This window comes from Neopelma chrysocephalum, unplaced genomic scaffold (assembly GCF_003984885.1).
Source record: "Neopelma chrysocephalum unplaced genomic scaffold, ASM398488v2 Primary Assembly neopelma1_42, whole genome shotgun sequence".
NCBI classification, from domain to species: domain Eukaryota; kingdom Metazoa; phylum Chordata; class Aves; order Passeriformes; family Pipridae; genus Neopelma; species Neopelma chrysocephalum.
Genome location: NW_020897700.1, coordinates 9178714 through 9203297, shown reverse-complemented (window position 1 = coordinate 9203297; position 24584 = coordinate 9178714). Strand labels below are relative to the sequence as shown.

General features: G+C 37.6%; 1 protein-coding gene across 10 annotated transcripts in view; it reads left to right on the top strand.

Moving 5' to 3' along the window:
• Positions 1-24584, top strand: part of TENM3 (teneurin transmembrane protein 3) — a 1346985-nt gene that overhangs the window by 1191046 nt on the left and 131355 nt on the right. For all 10 annotated transcript variants that reach the window (XM_027676660.1, XM_027676662.1, XM_027676663.1 and 7 more), the window contains 2 exons: positions 16786-17023; positions 21938-22030. In XM_027676660.1, coding sequence (XP_027532461.1) covers positions 16786-17023; positions 21938-22030 — 331 coding nt within the window. The remainder of the gene's footprint in view (positions 1-16785; positions 17024-21937; positions 22031-24584) is intronic.

The following is a 24584-nucleotide window of genomic DNA, read 5'->3' as shown; positions in this document are numbered from 1 at the left end:
GTGGAAACTTGACCTGTATCAGAAAAAATCTGGTATTCTGAGTATCCCCTCCCATTCCCAAAATAGGCAACAGTGTGGAGTCACCCCTCAGCAGAACACAAAGCATACCTTTCCTCCACCTCTCTGGAAACACATTAATCTGTGCACTTGTCATCATAAATTTAGTCTGAGAGCCTGGGACCTGTATCCACCTCTGTTGTGTCTGTTCAAGTTTCACCGATAGAATATCTTTCATTTCAAGAGCAGCAAAGAGCTGTTGGGCACATAATTGATTCCTGCAGCCCCCTGCACTTTGGCATGTGTTGTTAACCAACTTCAGCAGCAAGACCAACTTCAGCAGCAAGATCACAAAGGCTTGTGATCATGCCATGAGCCACTGGCTATGCCAGGAATAAAAAAAGAGACTTCCTGACATGCTCTGCTGCAATCTTACCACGATAAAATTCTTTCTCCTGAAATGTTTGGTTTTAGCCCCTGGTAGTAGTTATAAAAGCATGTTAAATACCAGACTTCTCAGCTTGAGACCATCTGTTTCCCTTGCAATCATGTACTACCCCCACACATGGATTCCTTGTCACCGGTGTTATGGTTTCAGCGGAAGACAAAAAGAAAGATATTTTCCTGTATGATAGTTTAGGCAGAAAAGGGACCAGGGAAACGTGTTCGGGTGGAGGGGGTGTGATTATGCTAGAAATAGAGGAGTGTTTCCTCAGGAGTGGAAGGCAACAGGCTTCCAGGGACTCCAGTCATTCAGATCTCCTCTGGCTCTATGCCTTGTGAAGTCTTGTCCCCCTTGACTAGAGCATAGCTTGCTTTATAAATCAGCAGTGTTACATAGTGAGCATGCTGTCTTTACAAGTGCTCTCACAGCATACCTAGAAATGCTTTTGCCAAATTTGTTACTGGTGAAATAACAGCTGTTGGTTATAAAGGGAGTTTAGACACTTTCTGCACATTAAGTAATTTGAAACTCAAATTCTCTTTATGTAGAAGTTAGATTACTATTAGCTTTCAGTTTAATTTTTTTTAAGAACTAAATACTATGCAAAATCTGTAATTCTGCCAGGACATCGTAATGAATCATTTTATTTAGCCTTTGCTTACCCCAGAAGAATCAGCAACATCTCTTTTGCTGCTGCAGTTACTTGGAAGACAGGAACATAATGGAATTAATTCAACTTGCATTTACTAATGGTATATGGGAGATTTTATCACTTTTCACTGCACCATGGTGGTGATTTACTTTGTGCTTACTTGTGTTTTTTGGCAATTGTTTCAAAACCTTTACTTTCAAACAATTTCTTTTAGCTGGCTCTTTTGGGGTCTTTCTGTGTATACTATCTAGTTGGCCGCATAAATCCAAGGGTGTAGTTCTGAGCTGTGATTTCTCTACCTTTCATCTGTTCTGTCAGTGTCTGTCTGAGAACTACAGCAGTGTTATTAAAAGGAAGAGCTTACTATGACATGAATCAGCCATGTTTTTTTAAGGAGCTTGGTTCAGGCAAGAAGCTGTAAAGTTCGTCTGGAAACTGATGTGAAAGATCATCTGCTAGAAACAGCTTTGTAGCAACAACACAACTAGGACATATTGAAAATATGTACAGAAGGCAAAACCTACAGTCAATTATGAAAATATATATGGAATTTAAATGTAAGAAAGACTGATTTTCTCAATTTTTTATGTTCTATGATTTTTTTTTTAAATTACAGAATTTCCCCCATAACTTTTTGTTTACTATTGGACATAATTGTTTATCATTATTTACAGTACAGTCTGTTTAAAGTGTTCAGCATACTGCTGTCCTTCACAGCACTTGCAAAATAAATAGTGGCCACATACAAATGTCTAATTAAATCACTCTCCATGTCAACTGATACCTCTGAATTTGCTTAAAATGCCTTGCTAGATATGAGAGAGTTTTGTTGATAAGTTACATGAATTGAGACAGATTGAAAGGTAGTTTTTGTTTCAACTCTTAGCATTCAAAGTTTAGGTTTGATTTGAGGGTTAATGGGTTAGTGACTTACCTTCATTCTGAAAAGGGAAACAGCAGTACTGGAATCCCAGAATATCTTTAAGAAATCTTTTGCCATGGATTTGTTCTTTTGATTGATACCTAAGTAGATTTGATTGTCATTAGGACAGAATAATATCTTACTAAAATCAAGAGTGGTTTTGTTGTGGGGTTTTTTTTCATAAGGAGGAAGAGCAGAATTCTAATTCACATGTAAGCCTAAAAAGCTTATTTAAAGTCATTAGAGAACAATAGTTCCTCAGTTTGCTCTTGTAAAAGCCTCACCGTATTATGCATTTCTCTTCCCTGAGACAGTTAGGAGAAAAGTATTTAAAAGCTGTTTTGGAAGCTTGGTTCCCTGTTCTTTTCCTGTCGTTCATAATCTATGTATTTCTTATATTTGATAACAGATCAATTAATTGATATGGAGACAAAAATTCATCTGGTGACCTACTGCTTTATTTCCCTATTGCTCTAAGGCCCAAGCTGCAGTCTGTAAGAATTTTTTGCCTTAACTCTAGTGGCCAGGACTAAACTCCTTTTTCTAAAAGTCAACGCTGTACAGTAAACATTTCACTTCCATGTTTTCCATGGAATTTGATTATTATGATTCACTAATAAAATTATGTATTCTTTCTCATTTTTCTTAGCATTTTTCTCTCATCTGGTAATTTTTTGAGGTCTCCTCCATGTATTATTTATTCAACCTCTTTTCTGTGCAATTCTGCCATTTTTCCCACATGGTTTTCTTTTCATGTCACTTTCATTTCCTCCAAAGCAAGGCATCTTATCTGAGTTCTTTCAAATCTGATGAGGCAAACCCACCTATTTGTGCTTAGAAGTTTTACATTGTGTTTTCCTGTTCCTAGCTTATCTTTCACAGATTTTATTAATGTGGCCTTGTGTTCTCAGACAAGGTTGAGCATGAAGAAGTTGGTCAAGAATTGAATTGCTTATAGTGAACTAGTTTGGGGGGCCTTTCAAACTGCTTTTGGATTTGTAAATTTGCAAAATGTTCAAGGGATGTTGTTAACCTTTGCAAGTCCATGACAAAAAAATTCAGTCGACTTATTTAGTGCAGAATTTTTCCCCTGGCTCTTGGAATTGAGGAATTCTAGTGGTTTGCTCCTTCTTTATGAATGTCAGCCATATGTCAGTAAAAGTCAGGTTTAGTAGTAAAACAGCCTTTAGATGCTATTTTATTTATTGGGCAGAAAGGCAGTTTTTTGCAGCAGTGGTTGTGTCAGCTGTAAGCATTACATAATCATGACTTGAGTGTATTTTTTCAGGTTAAAGGTTTTGAAAGTTTAGATTTTCTTAACCTATGCAGTAGTAACTGTGCTTCTAAAATAAATAGCTTTGGGAAATTGTTTTTCTTGGAAGTGTTAAGAAATAAAATCAGAAGACAAAGAAAAACATACACATAGCTCACTTTGGATTAATGATTTTGGATAGGAATCAAAATTATCTAACACCTGAAAATGCTAGGAAATCTATTAAGAAGTCGTACATCAGACTCTGCAATGCATACTGCACTCCAGTTAAATGTGTGGTATGAGTACGTACATTAACACACTGTCATTCTGACTGAATTGGAATTATAGAACTTAGCTTACATCTGAAGCATGGCTCTTCTTTTTCACAACATTTATTTATAAATCACAATTTTTTCAGTCAAAATTAAGTGGCTGTCTGTATTTGGTAGGAACATAAGGTGCTGGATGAGCAAAGCAGGAAATGGCATACTCTGCATCATTTTACCTGTGTTTTACAGGCAGGTTTGGGCTATATACTCAAAGATTTTTTGGATTAATTCCAGTTCCCTGTCAGCATTTTGAAAAGCTGAATTCTTTTTTTCTCTCTGTAAAAACTCTTTTCGCTGGACTTCTCCATGTTTGCTTCAAGTTTTGTTTTCTTTCAATGAAAACTTGAATTCTCTGTGTAAAGAGCTAGCCTTCAATTTGTGATCTGAAAACATACTTCTCCACTGATTTTTGTAAGATTGTCTGAAGCTAGGAATAATTGTGTCACTTTCTCACTTCTGGCTCTAAATAAGGATGAAAGATGATTTCATTTGTGAAGATGCAGAAAGTCTATTCTGAAAAGAAGCAACTGTGACTTTAAGTGAAGCCTGTGGTCTTGGTGATCCCCAGCCTCGGGGAGTATTGCTCTGGGAGACTGCTATCCCCCAGTGGGGAAAAAAACCCACAGTCCTGCAAAATATATGAATCCCACTGTGGTGAAGCCAGGCCAAGAGCACACAAATGAAGGCTGCATTATTATATTTCGAATCTCTGCATAATGTAAGCTGAGTGTCATTTTTGTGTCTCAAGTGAGCAAGCTTTTGTCATTTCTCACGGTGTGATAGCAACTTTTCCCAGTTTGATCTCCAGGTAAATTGTTGGAAATAAGTCAGTGACATTTTACCAATGAAGGATTTTGTTTGGATTCATAGACCTCAGGTCCTAAAAAGAGAATATAAATAACGTCTATTAGTATCCTTGCTAACTACTGTGTGGGTTAGGCTTGGGTGGAAGGATATGGCAATTGCATAATACAACAGTAGGATTGTAAGTACACTATTGCTTCTCGTTCTTTCCATGTGCATAGTTACCATAATGTGTTTTATGTTATCTTTTTTGTTTCTTTCTCTTGTAAAGCAAAATCATAAGTATTTACCCCATCAGGTAAAATTCCAATTTATTTTAGCAGTGTTTCTGTATTTTTCTCTTTTCATCTTTCTTCTTAAATCTCTCTGGGTTAAGGAGGCCGCTGTTAGGAAGGTTGGTTGGTGAACTAGTTCCACTATAGCTTTTTTCACTGAAGCTGAAATACTTATCTCAAGTTCAGCTTTCATAAGGTGATTAAGCTTCCATAACTCAGTTGAAAACTGGCAAAGTGCAGCTTACTTTGTTACTGCCTTATGGATGGCAGCATCATCATTGGTTTTCTTTGATACAGATGAATTTATTTTCCCAACTTGAGCTCTTCCACCCCGTATGCTTTTGTAACTACTGTCTCTAGCCAGGCCCTTATATAGCACTAGACAAGAACACATTATCACTATATGGTATTTAAATTAAGCAGATTTTGCCTGCCATAATATTAACCATATGTTACATATGTACTAAAGGGATTAATGGAGTGGTTGCAGGACGTTTCTGTGTTGGAATACTTCAACAATCTATTCCAGCTAATGAAAAAAATGCTTTAAAAGTGAGCTGGTTCAGTTCCCACAGTGAACAACAGAGAGTGGAAACAACATTTAATAAACCTTTCAGAAGTAAATCTTGCAATTTTTCCTTTCACCACCATCTGAGGAAGAAATGTCCGATTTCTTCTCAATGGACAGTATTTAGATGAACCTTAGGATTAAAGGGTGGGTTCAGTTTCGCGCATACTGCATCTCACCTAAAAAATCCATTGCGCAGGCTTGAAGGCTTTACCCACATGCAAAAAGTCCTGTAGCGACGGGCGAGGGTCGAAACGGTAGGTGAAAGGTGCACTGGGAGCCGCAGACCCAACCCTGCATGCAGGCGGTTCAGGATATTGGTCATTTGAGACTGACGGAGATGAGAGTCTCTTGGGGCAGCACCCTGAACGTCCAAGCAGCCTTTTCAAGGACAGCACTGCTTGCTCCACTCGGAGAGGGGCCTAGAAAAGGTGGCCTAAACAAAGCTCATCTCCACCTTCACCCGGTTGGTTAACCGCAGACCAACGGGCATCTTCTTCCAATGCGGTCGCACAAAGAGCAAAAGTCAAAGGCATGCACCTGCCTCCAAAGGTGTACCTAAATTAACTTTAGCATGTTGGAACATCAGAACCATGCTCGATTCTGCGGAGAGCGGTCGTCCTGAGCGACGTTCTGCCCTAATTGCCCATGAACTGGCCCGTCTCAACATTGACATTGCTGCTCTCAGTGAAGTTCGCCTTCACGAGGAAGGCAGCCTCAGAGAACACGGTGCCGGTTACACACTCTTTTGGTCAGGTAAGTCCAGAACTGAAAAACATCTCTCAGGTGTCGGCTTCATGATCAAAAACTCTATTGTCCCTAAACTCGAAAATCTGCCGACAGGTCACTCTGACCGCATTATCTCCCTACGCCTTCCACTAAACAACAAGCATCACGTTGTCATCTTTAGTATATATGCCCCAACTCTCCAAGCTGACCCTGCTGAAAAAGATAAATTTTACACTGACCTGCGCTGCCTTACCCAAAAGGTTCCTGCAGATGATAAGATCATTATTCTTGGTGATTTCAACGCCAGAGTAGGTAAAAATTTTGAAGCATGGAAAGGAATATTAGGCAAGCATGGTGTTGGAAACTGCAACGATAATGGTCGACTTCTGCTAGAATTCTGTGCGGAGCAACAGTTTACCATCACCAATACTATCTTTCAGCAGAAAAATAGTCTGAAGACAACCTGGATGCACCCCAGGTCTAAGCATTGGCACCTCATTGATTATGTCTTGGTGCGACGGAGAGATGTCCGCGATGTCCTCCATACCCGCGTGATGCCCAGCGCAGAATGCCAAACAGACCATCGGCTTGTGCGCTGTAAACTCAACTTTATTCTCAAATTCAAACCCAAAAGGGGCAGTATCCCAAGGAGAAGACTCCAAGTCAACAATCTCCAATCAGCCACAGTAAGAGAAAGATTCCAGGCAAACCTTCAAACTAAGCTTGATAACCATTCCACAGATTCTGCAGATTCCTCTCCCAAAACAATTTGGCATCATATTAAAAGCAGTATCCTGCAATCCTCTGAAGAATCCTTAGGGTTCTCCCTCAAGAAGAACAAGGACTGGTTTGATGATAATAATCAAGAAATCCAGGAATTGTTGAGGAAGAAGAGAACTGCCCACCAAGCACACCTTGCACTGCCATCCTGTCACGCAAGAAAAATAGCCTTTCGTCTTGCTTGCAGCAAGCTCCAACAGAAACTCCGTGACATCCAGAACAAGTGGTGGATCGATCTAGCTGCAAAAACTCAACTATGTGCAGATACAGGGGATCACAAAGGATTCTATGAGGCCCTGAAAACAGCATACGGGCCTACATACCAAGTCCAAAGCCCACTACTCAGTGCAGATGGTCAAACGCTTCTGACAGATAAAACCTCCATTCTGAATCGATGGTCTGAACACTTTCAGACTCTTTTCAGTACCAACCGTGTAGTCCAAGACTCAGCAATTCAGTCCATCACACAACAACCAGTGAAGTATGAATTGGATACTGCTCCCACTTTAGGAGAAACCCTCAAGGCCATACAGCAGGTGAAAATCGGCAAGGCAGCTGGGGTTGATGGAATCCCACCTGAAGTCTGGAAACATGGGGGCCTTGCACTCCATGCTAAATTTCATGAGCTTGTGGTGCGCTGTTGGGAACTAGGCGAACTACCATCAGACCTTCGTGATGCAGTCATCATCACCTTGTATAAGAAGAAAGGTACTAAATCAGACTGCTCAAATTACCGTGGTATTACTCTGCTCTCCATTGCTGGCAAAATCTTGGCAAGAATACTCCTGAACAGACTAATACCTGCTATAGCAGAAGATATTCTACCTGAAAGTCAGTGTGGCTTCAGAGCCAACAGGAGCACCACAGACATGATATTTGTTCTCAGACAACTGCAAGAAAAGTGTAGGGAACAGAACAAAGGTCTCTATGTAACCTTTGTCGACCTCACCAAGGCTTTCGATACTGTGAGCAGAAAAGGTCTGTGGCAGATTTTGGAACGTTTAGGTTGTCCCCCCAAGTTCCTTAAAATGATCATCTCACTTCATGAGGATCAGCACGGCCAAGTCAGATATGGCAACTCACTTTCTGAGCCCTTTCTAATAAAGAACGGTGTGAAACAAGGCTGCGTTCTCGCTCCTACCCTATTCACAGTCTTTTTCAGTATGATGCTCCAAAGGGCCACGGCAGACCTTGATGATCAGGACGGTATCTACATTCGATATCGTACTGATGGAAGCCTATTCAACCTAAGGCGACTGAAGGCCCATACTAAGACCCTAAACCATCTTGTCCAGGAGCTGCTTTACGCTGATGACGCCGCCCTTGTTGCCCACACAGAAGCAGCTCTGCAGCGTTTAACATCCTGCTTTGCAGATGCTGCTGAGCTCTTTGGGCTGGAAGTCAGCTTAAAGAAGACAGAAGTTCTCCATCAGCCTGCACCTCAGGAAGTCTTCCATCATCCCCACATCACCATTGGCCAGTCAGAACTCAAATCAGCCCAACAGTTTAATTACCTAGGCAGCCTCATCTCCTCGGATGGTAAGATTGACGGGGAGATAGACAATAGGTTAGCGAAGGCATATAGTGCTTTTGGAAAACTCCATAAAAGAGTATGGCGTAATAAACACTTGAAGAAAAGTACCAAGATCAGTGTTTACAGAGCCATTGTGCTGTCTACTCTTTTATATGGTTCCGAATCATGGGTCATCTACCGCCACCACCTGCGTCTCCTAGAACGCTTCCATCAACGCTGCCTCCGTACAATCCTAAACATCCACTGGTCAGATTATGTGACCAATACATCTGTTCTAGAACAGGCAGCAATTACAAGTATTGAGGCCATGTTACTGAGAACGCAACTGCGTTGGGCAGGGCACGTCTCCAGGATGAAGGACCACCGCCTCCCTAAGATCCTGCTTTATGGTGAACTTGCCACCGGCTGCCGCAAGAGAGGAGCTCCGAAGAAAAGATACAAGGACTCCCTGAAGCAACAACTCAGCCTCGGGCATATTGACCACCATAACTGGTCCACTCTGGCCTCCAATCGGGAGGCCTGGAGACACACCATTTATAACGCTGCTGATGCTTTTGAGAAAGCACGCAGGATCACCCTTGAGGAGAAAAGACAACGCAGAAAGAATCGTGCCTTGCAGAATATACCATCCAAGGAGTCTTTCTGCTGTGTCTTTTGCAACCGGACTTGCCTCTCTCGTATTGGCCTTTTTAGCCACCAACGCGCTTGCAAGAAAAGTGGGTAGAGCCCTTCCCAAATCTTCGTTCGCGAAGCCTAGCCATGTATTTGCCGTACTCTCTTAGGTATCAGGAGAAAGCTCTTTATGTTTTTGGACAAAAAAATTTGAAAAATATATTCTGTTCATGTGTCCTTTAAGACTTATGTTTTTTTGACTTTGCACTTTTTTTTTTTAAACAGCAGGTTGACCAAAAATAGCCAACCCTAAGATTCCTTCTCAACTGCCCCTAGCTGTCTGGTTCCCAGAAAACTGAAAAAGTTTTAACTATCCGCATCTTGTTTTACAAAGATGGATGCTGCAAATTAAGATCTTTGTTGTACTTGGATTACAGGGGAATGTTGCATCTTCTGATTTAGCTGTGTGCCACCTTCATTGTAAAAATTAGGGCACTTAGAAGATTTGACAAACATAACCTTTTACTTGTAAAAATAATATATTATTATTTTTGTTTGTTTGGAGTTTTGGTGTTTTTTATTTCAGAGTTCTCAGGCAGAGTTGAGGGCTTGCAATAATATTTTTGCTTTGCTATTTAAATGATTATATACAGATTTAAATTAAGGAAAAGGGGTTTTTTCTATTGGTAAACCTCACTGAAAAATCCAAAGTTTATTTTTCATTTGAGAATTGGCATAATTTTAGATGCAAGGCATATTTGTTGTGAACCATGAACAGTCTTTATGAAACCTGAAGAAGATTTGTGAAAACAGCCTGTGATAAAAATCACACATGCTTCATAAAACACTACTTGATAGATATCATTTGCACCATTAAGAACTAAACGACAAAGGATGTAATTTCAGTTCTGCCATGCAATATTAATCGAAAGGCTTTAAAGCATCTTGCTGATAGAAACTATGACAAAATGATGTTGAAGAATTACAAACTAGAGACATCTATCTTAATCAGATTTTCAAAGTAAATGCCATAGAATAGAAAGTTATGTTATCTATCTTCACAGGGTCACATATCATATAGGGTATAGCTTTTTAGCTTGTTTATTCTGAAAATATCAGGGAGAAAAAATTCTGCCTTTGAAGTAAGTTTGAAGCTCAGTTCATATACTTTTACAAAGTTTTTTGTGACTAGATTAGTAACTGGTGGTTTCTATTTCTGCAGTAAGATTTCTAAAGCATTATGGAGAACTGAATTATAAAACAGAGCTGAGAATGCTCAGGTATTATCAGTATGACATTGTTGAGGGGAAATACTATGCTCAGTGGATGTGAAATAGAAAGGCAAAGTTACAAGTGTACCTTTAACGGGAAATATAACACTCCTGTAGACAGCACAACTGAAAAACATTGGTAAATGTATTTTTTCTTCAGTTCCTAAAGCTTGCATTTTTTTGTGCATGACTTGTTTCTTTGTCTTCGTGTGTATCATCATCATGGCTAGGCTTCGTGAACGAAGATTTGGGAAGGGCTTTACCCACATTTGCTACAAGTGCGCTGGTGGCTAAAGAGGCCAATGCGAGATAGACAAGTTCAGTTGCAAAAGGCACAGCAGAAAGACTCTTTGGGATGGTATCGGCAAGACGCGATTCTTTCTGCGTTCTTCGTGTGTATATTTAACTAGTAAAGAGCAGCATCCTTATAGGGTATGGGAAATTGTCAACATGTACTTTGTGGTTTAAAATACCAATGTTGCATGTTAGGGACTATCCTACTGCTCTCCGGGGAGCTCCAGATACTTCTCTCATCATCTGGTCTTAGGCAGATAACTTGCTACATGTGAACAATGGGATCGTTTTGAGTTTCTCCACAATCCAATAAGTCTTTCTTCCCTTTCTGAGCAGAAGTCTTTATTTCTCTTTAAAAAGTAAAATAATGTTGCTATTTAATGGAAAATGTGTCATGTGAATAATAAAATTCAGGTTTTCTTCATTATTTCTCTGAAACTTAGGATCATAAGCAAGGCAATGCAATCTTTCAGAGCATATCCTGCATTAAATTCACTGTTAGTTTCTCACTCCTAGGTAGCTTGACAGATTGTTAGACCCTACAGGTAGTGTACTGATGAGGAGACAAACATTGGCCCACTTTGATCAAACTGCTTGTGTGACTTTTTCCCATTTTATATTACAATAGTATACTCACACACAAGATGCGGATCTTGATCAAAGTGTCCTTGCCACTTCTCCTCATTCTTGTCAATATGTATCTAGCACAGAAGCACAGAGTGCTTCAAGAGAAAGTCAGCAGCAGTGGCTGTGGGTTAATTCTGTTTCCATCTGTATGTCCATTAATTGTAAACCAAGCACAACAGAATGGTGCAAGCTGACAACAAATCCTAGTGAAAGGACTGTCCTGTGGTGGTAGGCACTGTGTCACCTTGTTCATTGAGTTGAGTGTGTGGTTTGGATCGTTAAAGCAGTTTGCAGAGCAAAACCAATTTGGACATGGATAAGATTAAGCAAATATTTGGGATTAACCACAAAATGCGCACATACAGCAAGTTATCTGGAATACCACTATAGCTTGTAGTTGATGATCAGAAAGGAAACTTTGAGTCTTGCACGCCTTGCAGAAATAACTGAAGTGAAGCAGTGCTTCATTCAAAAGACAGATCTGCCTATTTACAAATTAACACGTAAATACATGGGTTTTCTTCTAAACCCATAACCTTCTTTATGTTTTCATTAATTCAAGACAGCTTCTCATGACATGTGTTCCCAGGGCAGAGACTTCTGGAGTGACTGGTTTTAGTTGCCCGCAGAATCGATGAAGCCCTGGCCATAGTAGTCCAAGTAGCCTGTCTTACCCCTCTGTAAGCAGGCACTTAAAAATTTAAGAGCTCCTTTGGGAGCTCTAGGAATAGTTATGCTATAATACCCACTCTTTTCAATTTGCAGGGATTTCCAAGGTAAATCCCACTTCTGCTTACAGTACTTTTGGAGATATGACCGTGTGTCAATTAGGTAAAATTTCAAGTCAATCAAAGTGTTTTATTGAGGAAATCAAACCAGTTCTTATGGAAATTACTTTTGACTGCAAGCAATTAAGGGCTAGCAGACCAGGGAGAAGCGACCTGGAAACGAAAAGTTGTATTTCTTGTTACAAGTTTTCTAAAACATTCAGTCTACTCCGGATGCTTACTTATGGTATATATTATGGATAGCTCCTTTACCATGGCAGAGACTCTTCTGAAGAGAGAAAAAAAGCAGCAGTCTGACTAGAAAGAGTTAAGACTCTCACAGACATGGATATTGAATTACATTTTGTTCACATTTGAAATGTTTATATTATAATGGAAGACCGCTTTTGTCATGGAAACTCAGAAGTTCACATTAATTACACACTATTAAAAAGCCTAATCCTTATCAAATGGAAATCACCCCTTTTCCCTAGATAAGTAGCTAGTTGACAGGTCTCAGTGATCTGTCTGTTATAGAAAGGCTATCATGCAAAATATAAAACAAATTACCTTTTTTCATAGATACTTGGTCTGCTTTTCTCCTTCTGAATTAACCCCTCTCCCCCACATGACCATAAATGTCTCTCCTTTTCGCTTTCACATATACATTTTTTCTGTATTCTTTCATATGCTGTTCAAATTCTTTAACAATTAAATGATAAAATTAATTAAATGTAAATTACTTTTGGAAAAAAAAAAGAGAAAAGGGTTTTGTGAAAGGCTACAGAGTTGTATATAATTTACCTCTGCAATTAAAATGGCTGCTTTGCTTCAGTGTGGTTCCCTAGGGTAAATAACAATTTCAAAATGTTTTGAAAAAATCATGTAACTGTAGCAAGACAGCTTTCTACCCGATTTCTTGTGACTTTTCTGAGTTCTGTACATATGTTCACATGCATAATTATCTGATGCTGACGTATGCAGCACATGCCTCAAAAATGTGGGATTTGTTTGTTGCACCTGAAGAATTTGAACACACAGGCTAGTTACTGGGCCAACTTACATTTGCTTCTTGCTGCAGAAATCTTCTCTTTAAGATTAATGGGATTGCTCTACAGTCATTAAGGTCTAGACCGAACAAGAACGTTTTAATTAAAACTTACCATTTTTAGAGAGAAGCCCACCTGTACCCATACCTTATTTTTAGTGTAAATTAGACATTCCCTTTTAGATTAAATCAATTACAATGGCATTTAAAATCCAGTTTAAAGCAAAGCAACTGTACCTTTCTGCAATAGTTTTAAAGTATTTCAACACAATTGCACTTTATCACATTTGAATGCTCTTTCTTCTAGTAAGTGGTTTGTTGTGAGGGCCCCGGCCAAGTCCCAGGGCTGCTGATCTTTTCACTGACCAAGGGAAGAACTGTTTCCTATAGGATTCCCGTTTTCCAACAAGCTGGTTGATAGAGAGGAAGAAGGAGTTACAGGCTCCTGAGGAGGACACTACAGGAGTAATGTCCAGTGCTGCAGAGCTCATGAAGTATCTATGTGTGTCATGAAACTCCTACTATGCTTATCAACTCCTTAAGTGTGAAAAGCAAAAAAACAGTACTTTTCTGGCTGTGATGCTGATTTCTCAGGAGAGCTGTGTGAATCACTTAACATATATGCCTCAGTTTCCCTGCATGTGCAGTGAGAATAGTTTCAGTGTCACAGGGATGTTGAGAGGCTCATACCATAAAACCAACAGCTTTGTGTGAAAGTTGCAGTAATACTGAAAGCTGTTCTTTAGCTATTAACTCCTTAAAAGAGGAGTGAAAAAAAGGAATTTGGCTCCGGCTTAAGAACAGCAATCAAAACATGACTATTGTGATGATTTTGTCTTCCTCACAAATCAGTGGTGCAACATTGAAGTTTCTGTTAGAAATTGCGTGGCAATCAGAAAAACTGTGGAGTGGAAAAATCTGGCAGGTTGAAGAAAAGATTGGAAGAGCAATCCTCAGCTATGTCACATTCAGAATGACAGTGTAGGACTGAGGAAATGTAGAGAAATATAGATTTTAACTATTGATGTATGGAAAATCTAACTTTTAAGCACAGTTCTACCTGTAGCTCTTGCACAGTTAGAAAAGAAATAAATGATTCCAGACTTTTCAGGCTTTTTTGATTTTGTGGAAGCTGGTTATTCCCTGCCAGTTGAAGCCACCCTCAGACACTAGAAAATGTCACCTGGCAGCATCCAATGGAGAGAGACAGTGGGCTTTGAGGACATGTGATTTTTGCCAAATTGCACTTGCTATGGTCTTCTAACTCCCTTCTAGCCTCTCTTAATTTATTTTATATGTTCCTCTGTATCTTCAATGTCAGTAATGTTATAGCAGAAGGGCCTTGTAGGTTCATAGTAAATTTCTGTGGGAATAATCTAAATCCCCAGTAGTGGCCTGAGTAGCTGGCTTATGGTCTGAGTAATACAGTTTCACTCTTCCAGCATATTATCAGTGCACTTACTAGATCTGTGCATTTACTCGAGCACTGCATAAATATCCTTCACAGAAAGATATCCATCTTCCTCACTGGCAGGTGGGAAGGTCTGCTGTCTACCTGGGGCAAGACTGCAGACCTGGCATAGTCCCCTTATTTACACCCTCATTTGGGCAAGAGAACAATGTTAACTAATCCTCTGCTTTGGTCTTTACCAGAGGATAGTGCAAGATCTTTAGCACTGAAAATTATAGAGTGAAAGATTGATTTTCAACTGAGATTGTAAATGAGAAGTTAATGAAGAAGTAGGATGTGAGAATAGCATTTCAGCCAGTAAGAGTTGCAGAGGAGGAGGATATTGCACTGATCATGGCAACGCTGTCCAACCGGGCTAGGCACATAGGAGTCAAAAAGGGGAATAAGAAAGAAAATTCAGATCCTGAGAACAATTTAGATTAATTTATTTGATTAAAAGTAATGTGAATTATTTAATTCAACTTGTAATTTTTCTCTTACGTGATTAATCATTTATATATATTTACATATACACATGTAAATATTTGCATAGACACATGTGCACATATCTATATTTTTATACACACATGTGTATAAAGGTGTATATTATAAAACATAAGGCCTCTTTTCACTCTGCACCAGCAGATAAATAGCTTGTAATCTAAATCAGGTAAAATTTTAAGTAGACATGGGGAAAATTCTTTGCTAATGTTGGTCTGTTAACTTTCCTTTAGCTGGCTTGTTGAAATTTGGCTTAAAGGCCTTGATAGGGATTGTAATCATATGGAGGGACACCCTTTTTTGTGGTGTTGGTGAAGATAAAGTTGATCAGTTGTATCCTACCTGAAAGGTAATTGTTCTTTAACATGTTAGGGATTTGGCTTTTAAAACCTTAATGGCAATGTAAATGCAGTCATTCTTTTTGTAAGAGATTTAGCATTGCCGTTGTTTGTGACAAAAGTCATGTTGACTGTGCAAGATCACTGGAAAACAGAATGGCATTCTCAGAAAGAAAATTCTTTCAAAGACAGGATTTTTTTTTTTTGGAGTTTAGCATGTCTATTCCTTAACATTCTCAATTTGTCTTATGTTCACAACCTGTGCAATTACTCACAGTTAAGTGTATTTTATAGTAGTCACCTGTAAGTTATTGGAAACATCTGTTTCAACAGAAATACTTTTCCTGTGTTCTGTGTACCAAGGTATTATTATTGAGTTTGTAACAATTTGCAGTTATAACTAGTTCCAAACAGGGAATTGCTTATGAAAATCAAACAACTAATTTAAAGACTACCTGAAAGCATCTACACTGTAAGCAAAGTGTATTTTCTGCTTTGCGTAACACTTGCATTTATTTTATTAAGTATGTTCTGCTACATTAGTTTAGGGAATAGGTTGCAATTTGAATTCCATATTGCTAAGTGTTACATGTTTAAGTGTCATCAGTCATTGCTAAATCACAATAAATTAGGTGTCTAGAGGTTTCCTTAATTTTTTGTGCATTGTGTTGTATGGCAAGGTTTGTCTTCTATTTATCACTTATTTGCCACTGATTTTACAGAACAGATTGTTAAAACCTAATATTGATGGAGATATTTGATTGCGGGTTTTGCTGTTTGGAGATTTTGGTTTTAAGCTTTATGGGCATTGTGTGCTTTGGTTAAGTCAAATAATATTTCCTTTTGTTTTGATGGCCTGACTCTCTTATCACCTGTGACTTCCTCCAAACTGTAGTTATATTGCATAGTGTGAAATTGGAAAATCTGTTCTGTGTGTTCTAATGGATGTGACGGTCATTAAGTATATGAGTCTTCTGACGTTGTAATCAGATGTGAATCAGTCTGTTAAATATCCATGAAGCAACATCTGCTTCACAGAGTGACCTTCTGCTAAAGAATATTTAGCATCTATTAGCAGATCATAGTGCAGCTTTGTCTTATTTGAAATGCACTAAACTAGAGTAGTCTACTGCTGTTTAGCAACTAGCTTGTAATAATTTATTGCAGTTAAATAAAGCTTAAAAAACTCCATTAAATAATTATAGGGATTATATGCATCTTGAAAACCTTTGTGTTCTACTGAAATTGCCCATTTAATTTCAGGGTTGGTTTGTTAAAAAAAGCTGAAGTCTAAAGGCACATTAGGGGATCTGTCAGATGCTATTTTCTGTAGGTGTTAATAAAACCAGATTAAAAAAAAAACCCTGAAACAAATTAAAACCAAAAGCAATTTTACCATCTGTTGTATATTAATTAGAACTTGGTGTATCAAGGGTAAACTTGCTCTTGGAGAATGTCACCGAATGTCTGCTAATAGAATAATATGCAAATATATTAGATGATAGGATTATGTTGAATTTCTCATTCTGTTTGGTTGTAGCAAATGCTGAGATGTTTTTAACGAACTTTTATTTTCTTTCTTCTTAGAACAACCTCCAAATAACCAAGGCCAGTCGACCCTGCAGCCTTTGCCACCTTCTCACAAGCAACATTCAGCACAGCATCACCCATCCATCACCTCACTTAACAGAAACTCACTGACAAATAGGAGGAATCAGAGTCCGGCCCCGCCGGCTGCTTTGCCCGCCGAGCTGCAAACCACACCTGAGTCAGTCCAGCTGCAGGACAGCTGGGTCCTTGGCAGTAATGCACCACTGGAAAGCAGGTAATTACTTAGGTACTACTACAGACTGTGGCAATTCTAAAGAAAACATCTGACTTAATGAAAGTTGACCAGCAGCTAAACTTCCCTTCATTCAGCAAACAAAACTGAAAACTTTTCAGAACTAAAAAATTTGTCCTTTCTCTAAAATCCACAGTGACTTTCTTCTCCCTTACCATGCCTAGTGCAGAGTAATTGGACTCAGAGAGTATATTAATTTTTCCAGACATGCATTTTCCTTCCTGTTCATAATCTGTGACTTTTGACTGTTGAAAGAAATTTCTTTTCTTGCTTGCCAGATATGTTATGTGTCAAATGTATACTGTCATACAGATCAAATGTCAAGGAACTTTCAGTAATACTTTGTAACTCCTATAGTTGGTACCTTTAAAGAAATACTTATGTGAGGCTAGGTGTTTTTTACAGATGCCTAGGATATGATGAGACAAAAGAACTCAGTTCTGGTGTAATGATAAATTTGTCCTCCCTCTTGATAACTGGCTCTAGGAAAGAAGCAACTAATACAAAGAGTAACACTAGCTTCTTTAGGTGCAGAATGATGTATGATGCAGAATGACCTATAAAAACATGTATAGGAATGATCTATAAAAAAATGTATACTGGCACAGAGCTGAATTTACCCACAGTGATTAATTAGTACTCATTTTTTATTAACAAAAGCCATAATATTCCAATTTAGTCATCAAACTGAGCATTTATTACTATATTGAAGTTGACAGTAATTCTTGAAAATATTTGTGAAATCCATTCAATTCATTCTTTGAATCCTTTTAAATTATGTTTTGCTGATTTTGACTATTTTAAAACGTACACAACCTTAAGATTCTCTTTTTGATAGTTTTTGTCCCCTTAAGTGTTTCAGGCAACTCCTCTGTCAGGCTGTTGGGAATGGCTATTCATTTTCTTAGTTTTCTTGGGCCCTCCTGTATTGCTTGTGAGTCATAGACACTATGGAGTAGCATTCTGCTGAAGAGATTTCACCATCATACTCAAAAAGTTTAGTACATAAAGAAATAATTTTCTTATAGAGCAAGTAAGCTTGTAGTGGAAAAAAGATGTTTGATGTTTTCCTTATGCTAGTTAGTCTTAGATAGACTGGTAATGTCTTCGATGTTTGCTTCTATTGCCATATATGTGTTTATTGCGTTTATAAAGACATAGGACTTGAATGAGAATGCCACTTCTAACTTAGAGCAAATATTTTTTGCAGAGTAAAGTCTTTTCATCTTTTAAATGTTCCTGATGGAAAGCTGAGCATATTTGAGTGTTAACACTTGTGAATAAACTGAAATGTAAAAATTTTACATAAAAACAGACAGAACCCTACTACTAGTGTTTCCTATAGACTCAATTGGTTGGAACTCTGGAGGCAAAGAACCCATCTTATTTGTCATTGATTTTTCCTTTTTTTGGTTAAAGTTCCCTACTGAGTGTGATTTTTAGACTCAGTTTCAACTACGTTAACACTTAGTGATAGGTCTCTTCCTTCATCCTTTTCTTAGCCTACACATTTACTCTTTGACAATACTTTAACTTATGCTCATAGTCAGCTTTTTTTTTTCCTCCCCTCTCTTTTTTTTATCCGTCTTATATGATGGCCATTTAGAGGTTCAGAATGTGAATGTCAGCGTATATACACAGCACAGTTATCTTTCTGGCTCTATAGGCTCATACTGGTGATGGGTGGCATAAAAATGGCATACAGCTCCCAGTCATGTATAGCTGGATAGTGAATTGGCTGGCTTTGTGTATGTGCATGTAGGTGAGAGGGATGTATTTGCAAAGCCTGAGGATGGTTTTAGTCCCTGTCATTCTGCAGTAGTAATGGAAGTGACTTCAAAATATATATTTCATAATATTGGATTCAATTGTGTATTTAATAGAATATACTCCAGTTTGGCTCTATTAACAAGAGTTAATACTTTTGTGTAAAGCATTGCTGTTACTGGCAAAATAGATGAACTGTGAGGTAACAGATCAATGATGTCCAACAGAAATTCCAATTTATAATTTATTAAATATAAAAAGACTCTTTGCTTAAAATTTTATGAGGACCTAAAACTGTAACATGGATTATGTGAATGCTTCTTTCATCTTTGATGCTATCTTTAAATGACAGTGATGTTACTGAGCAGTGGCAGAAATCATCTTCCCTCTATTTGGGCTCGGTAACATCTACATTAAAAAACAAGCAAGACAGTAAGAAAGTATTTCCTACAGACTGCAGGACCTTTTTATTGGACATTTAATGATCTTTACTATTTGACTGTTCCCCAACCTGCTGTAAGTTAGATTCAGCTATAGAAGCAATATATCTACTATAGAAGCCAGCACTAGAGAACAATATGAACTTTTGAAGAAATCAAAAAACTTTCCATTTTGTTCTTTGAATTACTGATTGGACAGCCAAAGTCATGCAAATATATGACTACTTGTCAGGTGTCTGAATATGATAAGTTATGATTTAGTAATTACATATTAGAAGGTTTTTTATTATCATTGATCTTTAAGTTTTTATTCACCTACTTGTTTTAGTAATGATTTCTTGAACATTAGTTACATTTTCGGCTTCAAGTTCTAGTAGGATCTAAATTACTGATATTTAAAAATATTTAGTAAATCACTTCTTTAAATGCTTTCTCTTAAATATTTGAATGTGCAGAATTTTTCAGTTATGAATGTTAGAGGTGCACAGAGAAAAACTATGTTAGAACTTGTAAATTTTTAGATAAAAATAAGCATCTTTTAAAGCATTTCTTGGGTGATATCTCATTAATTTTAGGCACTGAGCATCTAAGGTCAATTTGTTGGCAAGGGGGAATTTACGTATTCCAGTCAAGGAGTAAATATTTGAGAATATAATATAACTTTATTCAGAGTCTGTGCTAAGATGTCAGTGAATCAAAGAAGAGCTTTGCTTTTCCTTACTTGATTTGCTGTATAAAGTACCTCCTGTTTTAAAAGATGGCTGCATTTTGTATGATGGACTGTGAATTTTTTGTAGAAACTAGCCAAGAAACTAAAATGTTTTTCCTAGTTTGTGCCAGTACTGCTTAGTCTTCTCTTACCACTTGAAGGAGAGTGGGTAGGAACATTACTATATTCAGTTACTTATCTACTAATTTTACCGAGAAGAAAGAGGGAATTGGTTGAAGAAATACTTGAAGGCTGGAAAATATTGTGGCATTTTGAGGGATTTAATTAAACTACTAGAATACCTCAAAGTGGTACAGAGAAAACAATTCCTGGAATTGTGTTACTTTAAAACTGTTTTGCAAGCTTGATTCAAACTTCATTTTAGAATGTGAAGATTTTAGAAACTCCCTAAAGTGTGATGAACATACCCATATGTCTTTATTGGGGTGGATTGCCAGTGAAGCTAGTGACTTCGATATTGATTAAGGTGTGAAAGGGGTGTTGATAGTTTCCAGGGAAGTTTTAAATCAATTTGGGTCGAGGCTGATTGATTGTCTGCAAAAGCACAGGGTTGCTGGAGGTTAAAGTCTGCTCAAAGCAGCTATTTTACACATTCCACCCACTAAAACAGTGCCTCATTTAATCAAATTCAAAATTGTTCTGTTTTGTAAGTCTTCCAGGTTTTCACACATGGACTTGATTAGACATGTTACTTCTACGGAGAAGGTGCATGGTACAAAATAAAGGAGAAACTGGGGTTGTAATTCAAGTCCTGCTCTTCTGAAGACCCTGTTTATCACTGTGGGCATGTCACATTGCTAGTCTGCAAGTTGAGGAAACAAGACTCTGCTTAGATTGCTGACAGCATGAATGCATTTTTAAAGATTGACATGCCATAATTATGGGATCAGTATATACACATGTTAGACACATTCATTAAATCAAAGAACCAATAGTGTTTTCAAAGACTAAAGTCGAATAAAAAAGTTCTGTTTTCTTCTGACATTCTCTTACAGTCGAGTTCTCACTGAGCATCTGTTTGAATCCTAAAACACTGGGCCCATATGCTTATAAGCTTCCTTTGGTGTCAATAGTGTCTTACTTTAGATTTTTACTTGATCTCTCTGGCATCTTTCCTACTCAAATATCCCTTGCTGTCACCATGAGTACTTGCAATTTGATCATGCTGTGTATTTTCTGCCCTGGCTCTTAGGCAAGCACTGATAGTCCAGAATTCAGTAGTATTTGCACGATATTCCTTGAATTTATCATTCTCCTCTTCAGAGATACGCAGTCATTGGAGTAAGAATGGACACAAATATTTTTTTCCCATGTTAATCATTCCCTGTTTTAAATAGGTAAAGAGAAACATGCGCTTCTAAACAAAATAATAGTTCATAACCTTGTTTCTCCCCCCTCTTTTTCTCACCCTTCTGCGAGAGAACAAGAGCCTCTGGTCCTTTCTTTCCCTCCCCTGCTGCTGTGCATTGTTGTTTGCAGAACACAAGATCTCCATTCACTCTGGTAGCCAACCCTCTGCACATTTCTGGCTGTCTGACTGTGCCAAGTAGCCAGCAAGAGAATGGCTTTTTAGTCTCAGTTCATTTTCATTACTTCATCTCTGGTCCAACCTCATCAAGTAAACAACATCCCCCAATATGCACCGTTCAGTCCTTAAGGCTGTCTTGCCACAGGCAGCAGCCAGGAATTTTATCCAAGGACTTGCACATAAATAAGGGATCACCAAAGGGTAATGACCACCCAATGGTAGTCTTGTAACACTGTGTCTTCAGGTTACAATCCAGCACGTATAGTTCAGAGGACAGCCTAGAAGGCACATGAGTCCCACATTATGTTTTGCACATCCATGGAAAAAGAAAATTATGCAACAGAACTAGTATATTCTTTTTTGTGGGATCATCCCATTCTTTAATTTGAAATTTTGTCTCTAATTTCATCTTTTTGTATCTTTGTGTATAGAGAATTAGAAAATCAAGCAGTCCTTGCAAATGGTCATGACAGCCTTATAGAGATGGATGTGTTTTCTCCAACATATCACGATAGCAGTTATGGGTATGTGACTCTAAGTGTTTGCATGATGCTAACTGTTGACACAGAAGACAAATTGTGATTTTAAAAAATATTATTGCAGTAGTAAAAAACATCTGGGACAGAATTCCTCATCTTTATGTCTGATTTTTAAAAATCAGGCTTTAAATAATTTGTCTTACTGACTCATGGTAGATAAAACATGGTAAACTTTGACTGCTGAATCTTGTTTGCTTTCACTTAAGACAATAAGACTGATATTGATGGTATTAATTCTCTATGGCCTGCTTCTGCAAGCTGTTGCAAACTATTTGTATGACTACACATTTGCCAGATCTGATTCTTAGTTTGTCATATATATACTACTTAGCAAATGTTTCTTTTAGAAATATTATAACATTAATATCGCATAGGGAATGACCAATCAAAGAAGTTAAGCAGAATTATATACTTAATCTGTAATATTTTTTACCAGTTAATTTGAAATTGCAACTGCTGATAAATGTGTAACTGTAAATAGAGAATTACGTATAAATTAATATTTCAATTTCTTTAAATAAAGTTTATATTTTAGAGCTGTTCCATAACTACTTAACTTGGCGTTCTTACGCCAAGTCGGTATAATTCATTTCTGATACACACACATAAAAAACCCTGAAAAATTATGGTACCCCAAAGCAGTACTATTTCTAATGAATTCCAGCCTGTTAATCACCACACTATGCTAAATTTTAATTAAAACCTGTTAATCATAAATTTACCTTTGTTTGTTTGTACTATGATAAAAATCAGATCTTTAGGTCCGAAATCTGTTTTGCTAATGGTAACTCCTAACGTTAGAAAAGGGATAAGGTGCTATTTGATTAAATGAGATCTGCATCTTCCCATTAATAAGTGATTAATCTTCACGATATATTGGCACTGTACATTGATCTGCTGCTTATTCCAAAAACTCATAAACTTTCACTTAGTCACAATTTACTATCAACAGCAGAAGAGAATGGTATGTTAAATTCAATTAGTCAGTCATTATCAACAAACTCAAAGATACTGCAGATATTTGCCAGAAGACCCTAATATATTATTTTCTTCCAAAATGTAAGCATATTGTATTAAAAATAACAAAACCAAATATTACTGTTCCCTGTAGACCAATTACCATACAATACTGATGCAGATGCATAATTGCTGGAGTTAATAGAACCATACCTTGTTTATGCTTTGCATGTTTGTAATGGAACCACCAAATGCAAGTATTTTAGCAAATGGACTATATTATATGAAATTTCTTTTAGTTGATACTAATTTAGGTAACAATACAATGAAATTTATCTTGTTTGTAATCCCCTCATTTTTAAAATTATGGTAGCAGGAATCATCTCCTGGTGTGAAAGTTGTCCAGAGATGATAACACATCAGTTCCAAAGCATAATAGATTTGAGACTACAACATGCTATCAGCATGAAGATTCAGTTTATCAACCTCACTAACATACTGTGTCACAGCTAGAATCATTATATATTTGTTTCTTTGTTTTCATGTCATGCGTGTGTTACATTGTGATAAACTATTCCTTCATTTATATGGCTTACAGAGAGAATATTAATCTAACGAATTTGACAATTTTAGTGTCAAGAGTGATAATAGAAATAGACATTTTTCATAGAGATTCTAATGATTCATAGGCCTAGACCTAAAGAGTGGTTGTTTATAGCTTTGAGAGATTTGTGCACAGTGCATTAATTATCGCAAGACAGCTGGAAATCTCAAAATATTTTAATGGTATGTGTTGTTGGGCTTTATTCTTTTCTCTAATGTGTAAACATATATTAGTATATCTGTTGACAAATCAGCTTAGTTTGAAGTTAGAACTCTGTTTTACCCAACCAGATAGTCCTGTCAAGTTATTTAGATGTCAAAATCTGCAAATATGTAAGATTCACTATCATTGAATGACTGTATTTATATAACTTATAGATAAAGCTAACTAGCATTTTCTACTTCTATAGGCTCCTTATTTTCTGAAAATTTCATATTTTTGCAGGATTGGGGTTTTAAAAATTCCTGTTCTTTTTAAGTAGGAATTCTTTGCAGTTGGTTGGGGATTTTTGTTACCCATTCGCAGAAAAGTTCAGGAGAGCTGAGTTTAAAGGAGGTCAGGTTGTTATAAGGGCATACTGAATTAAACTTAAGAGTGGAAGAAGTCAGCAATGCAGACTGGAGAGGAGCAAACTCAAGAAGACTGGGCCCAAAAGGGGTAGGAGTGGGTGTCCAAATGGGTAGACGAAGTAGTCCATAAGGAGAAGGAGGAACTGAGACTGGTTGATTATGCAAGGTAGTGCATAGATAAAATGCTAGAGGACCAAAGGCTGAATATCTAGGATGAAAACTGAGATAATTTCTTGTCCTTTACTGATTGTAATTACTTGTGAAGTCCTTTTGAATTGCATGGACCTCATCACCTATAGGATTGATTCAAGATGGTGAGAGACCTTGGCTGCTGGCATATGCTCTACTAGTGACAGAATCCAGAAATAATCAAACTAAATTTTCTATCTGTGATGGACTATGCAGATAG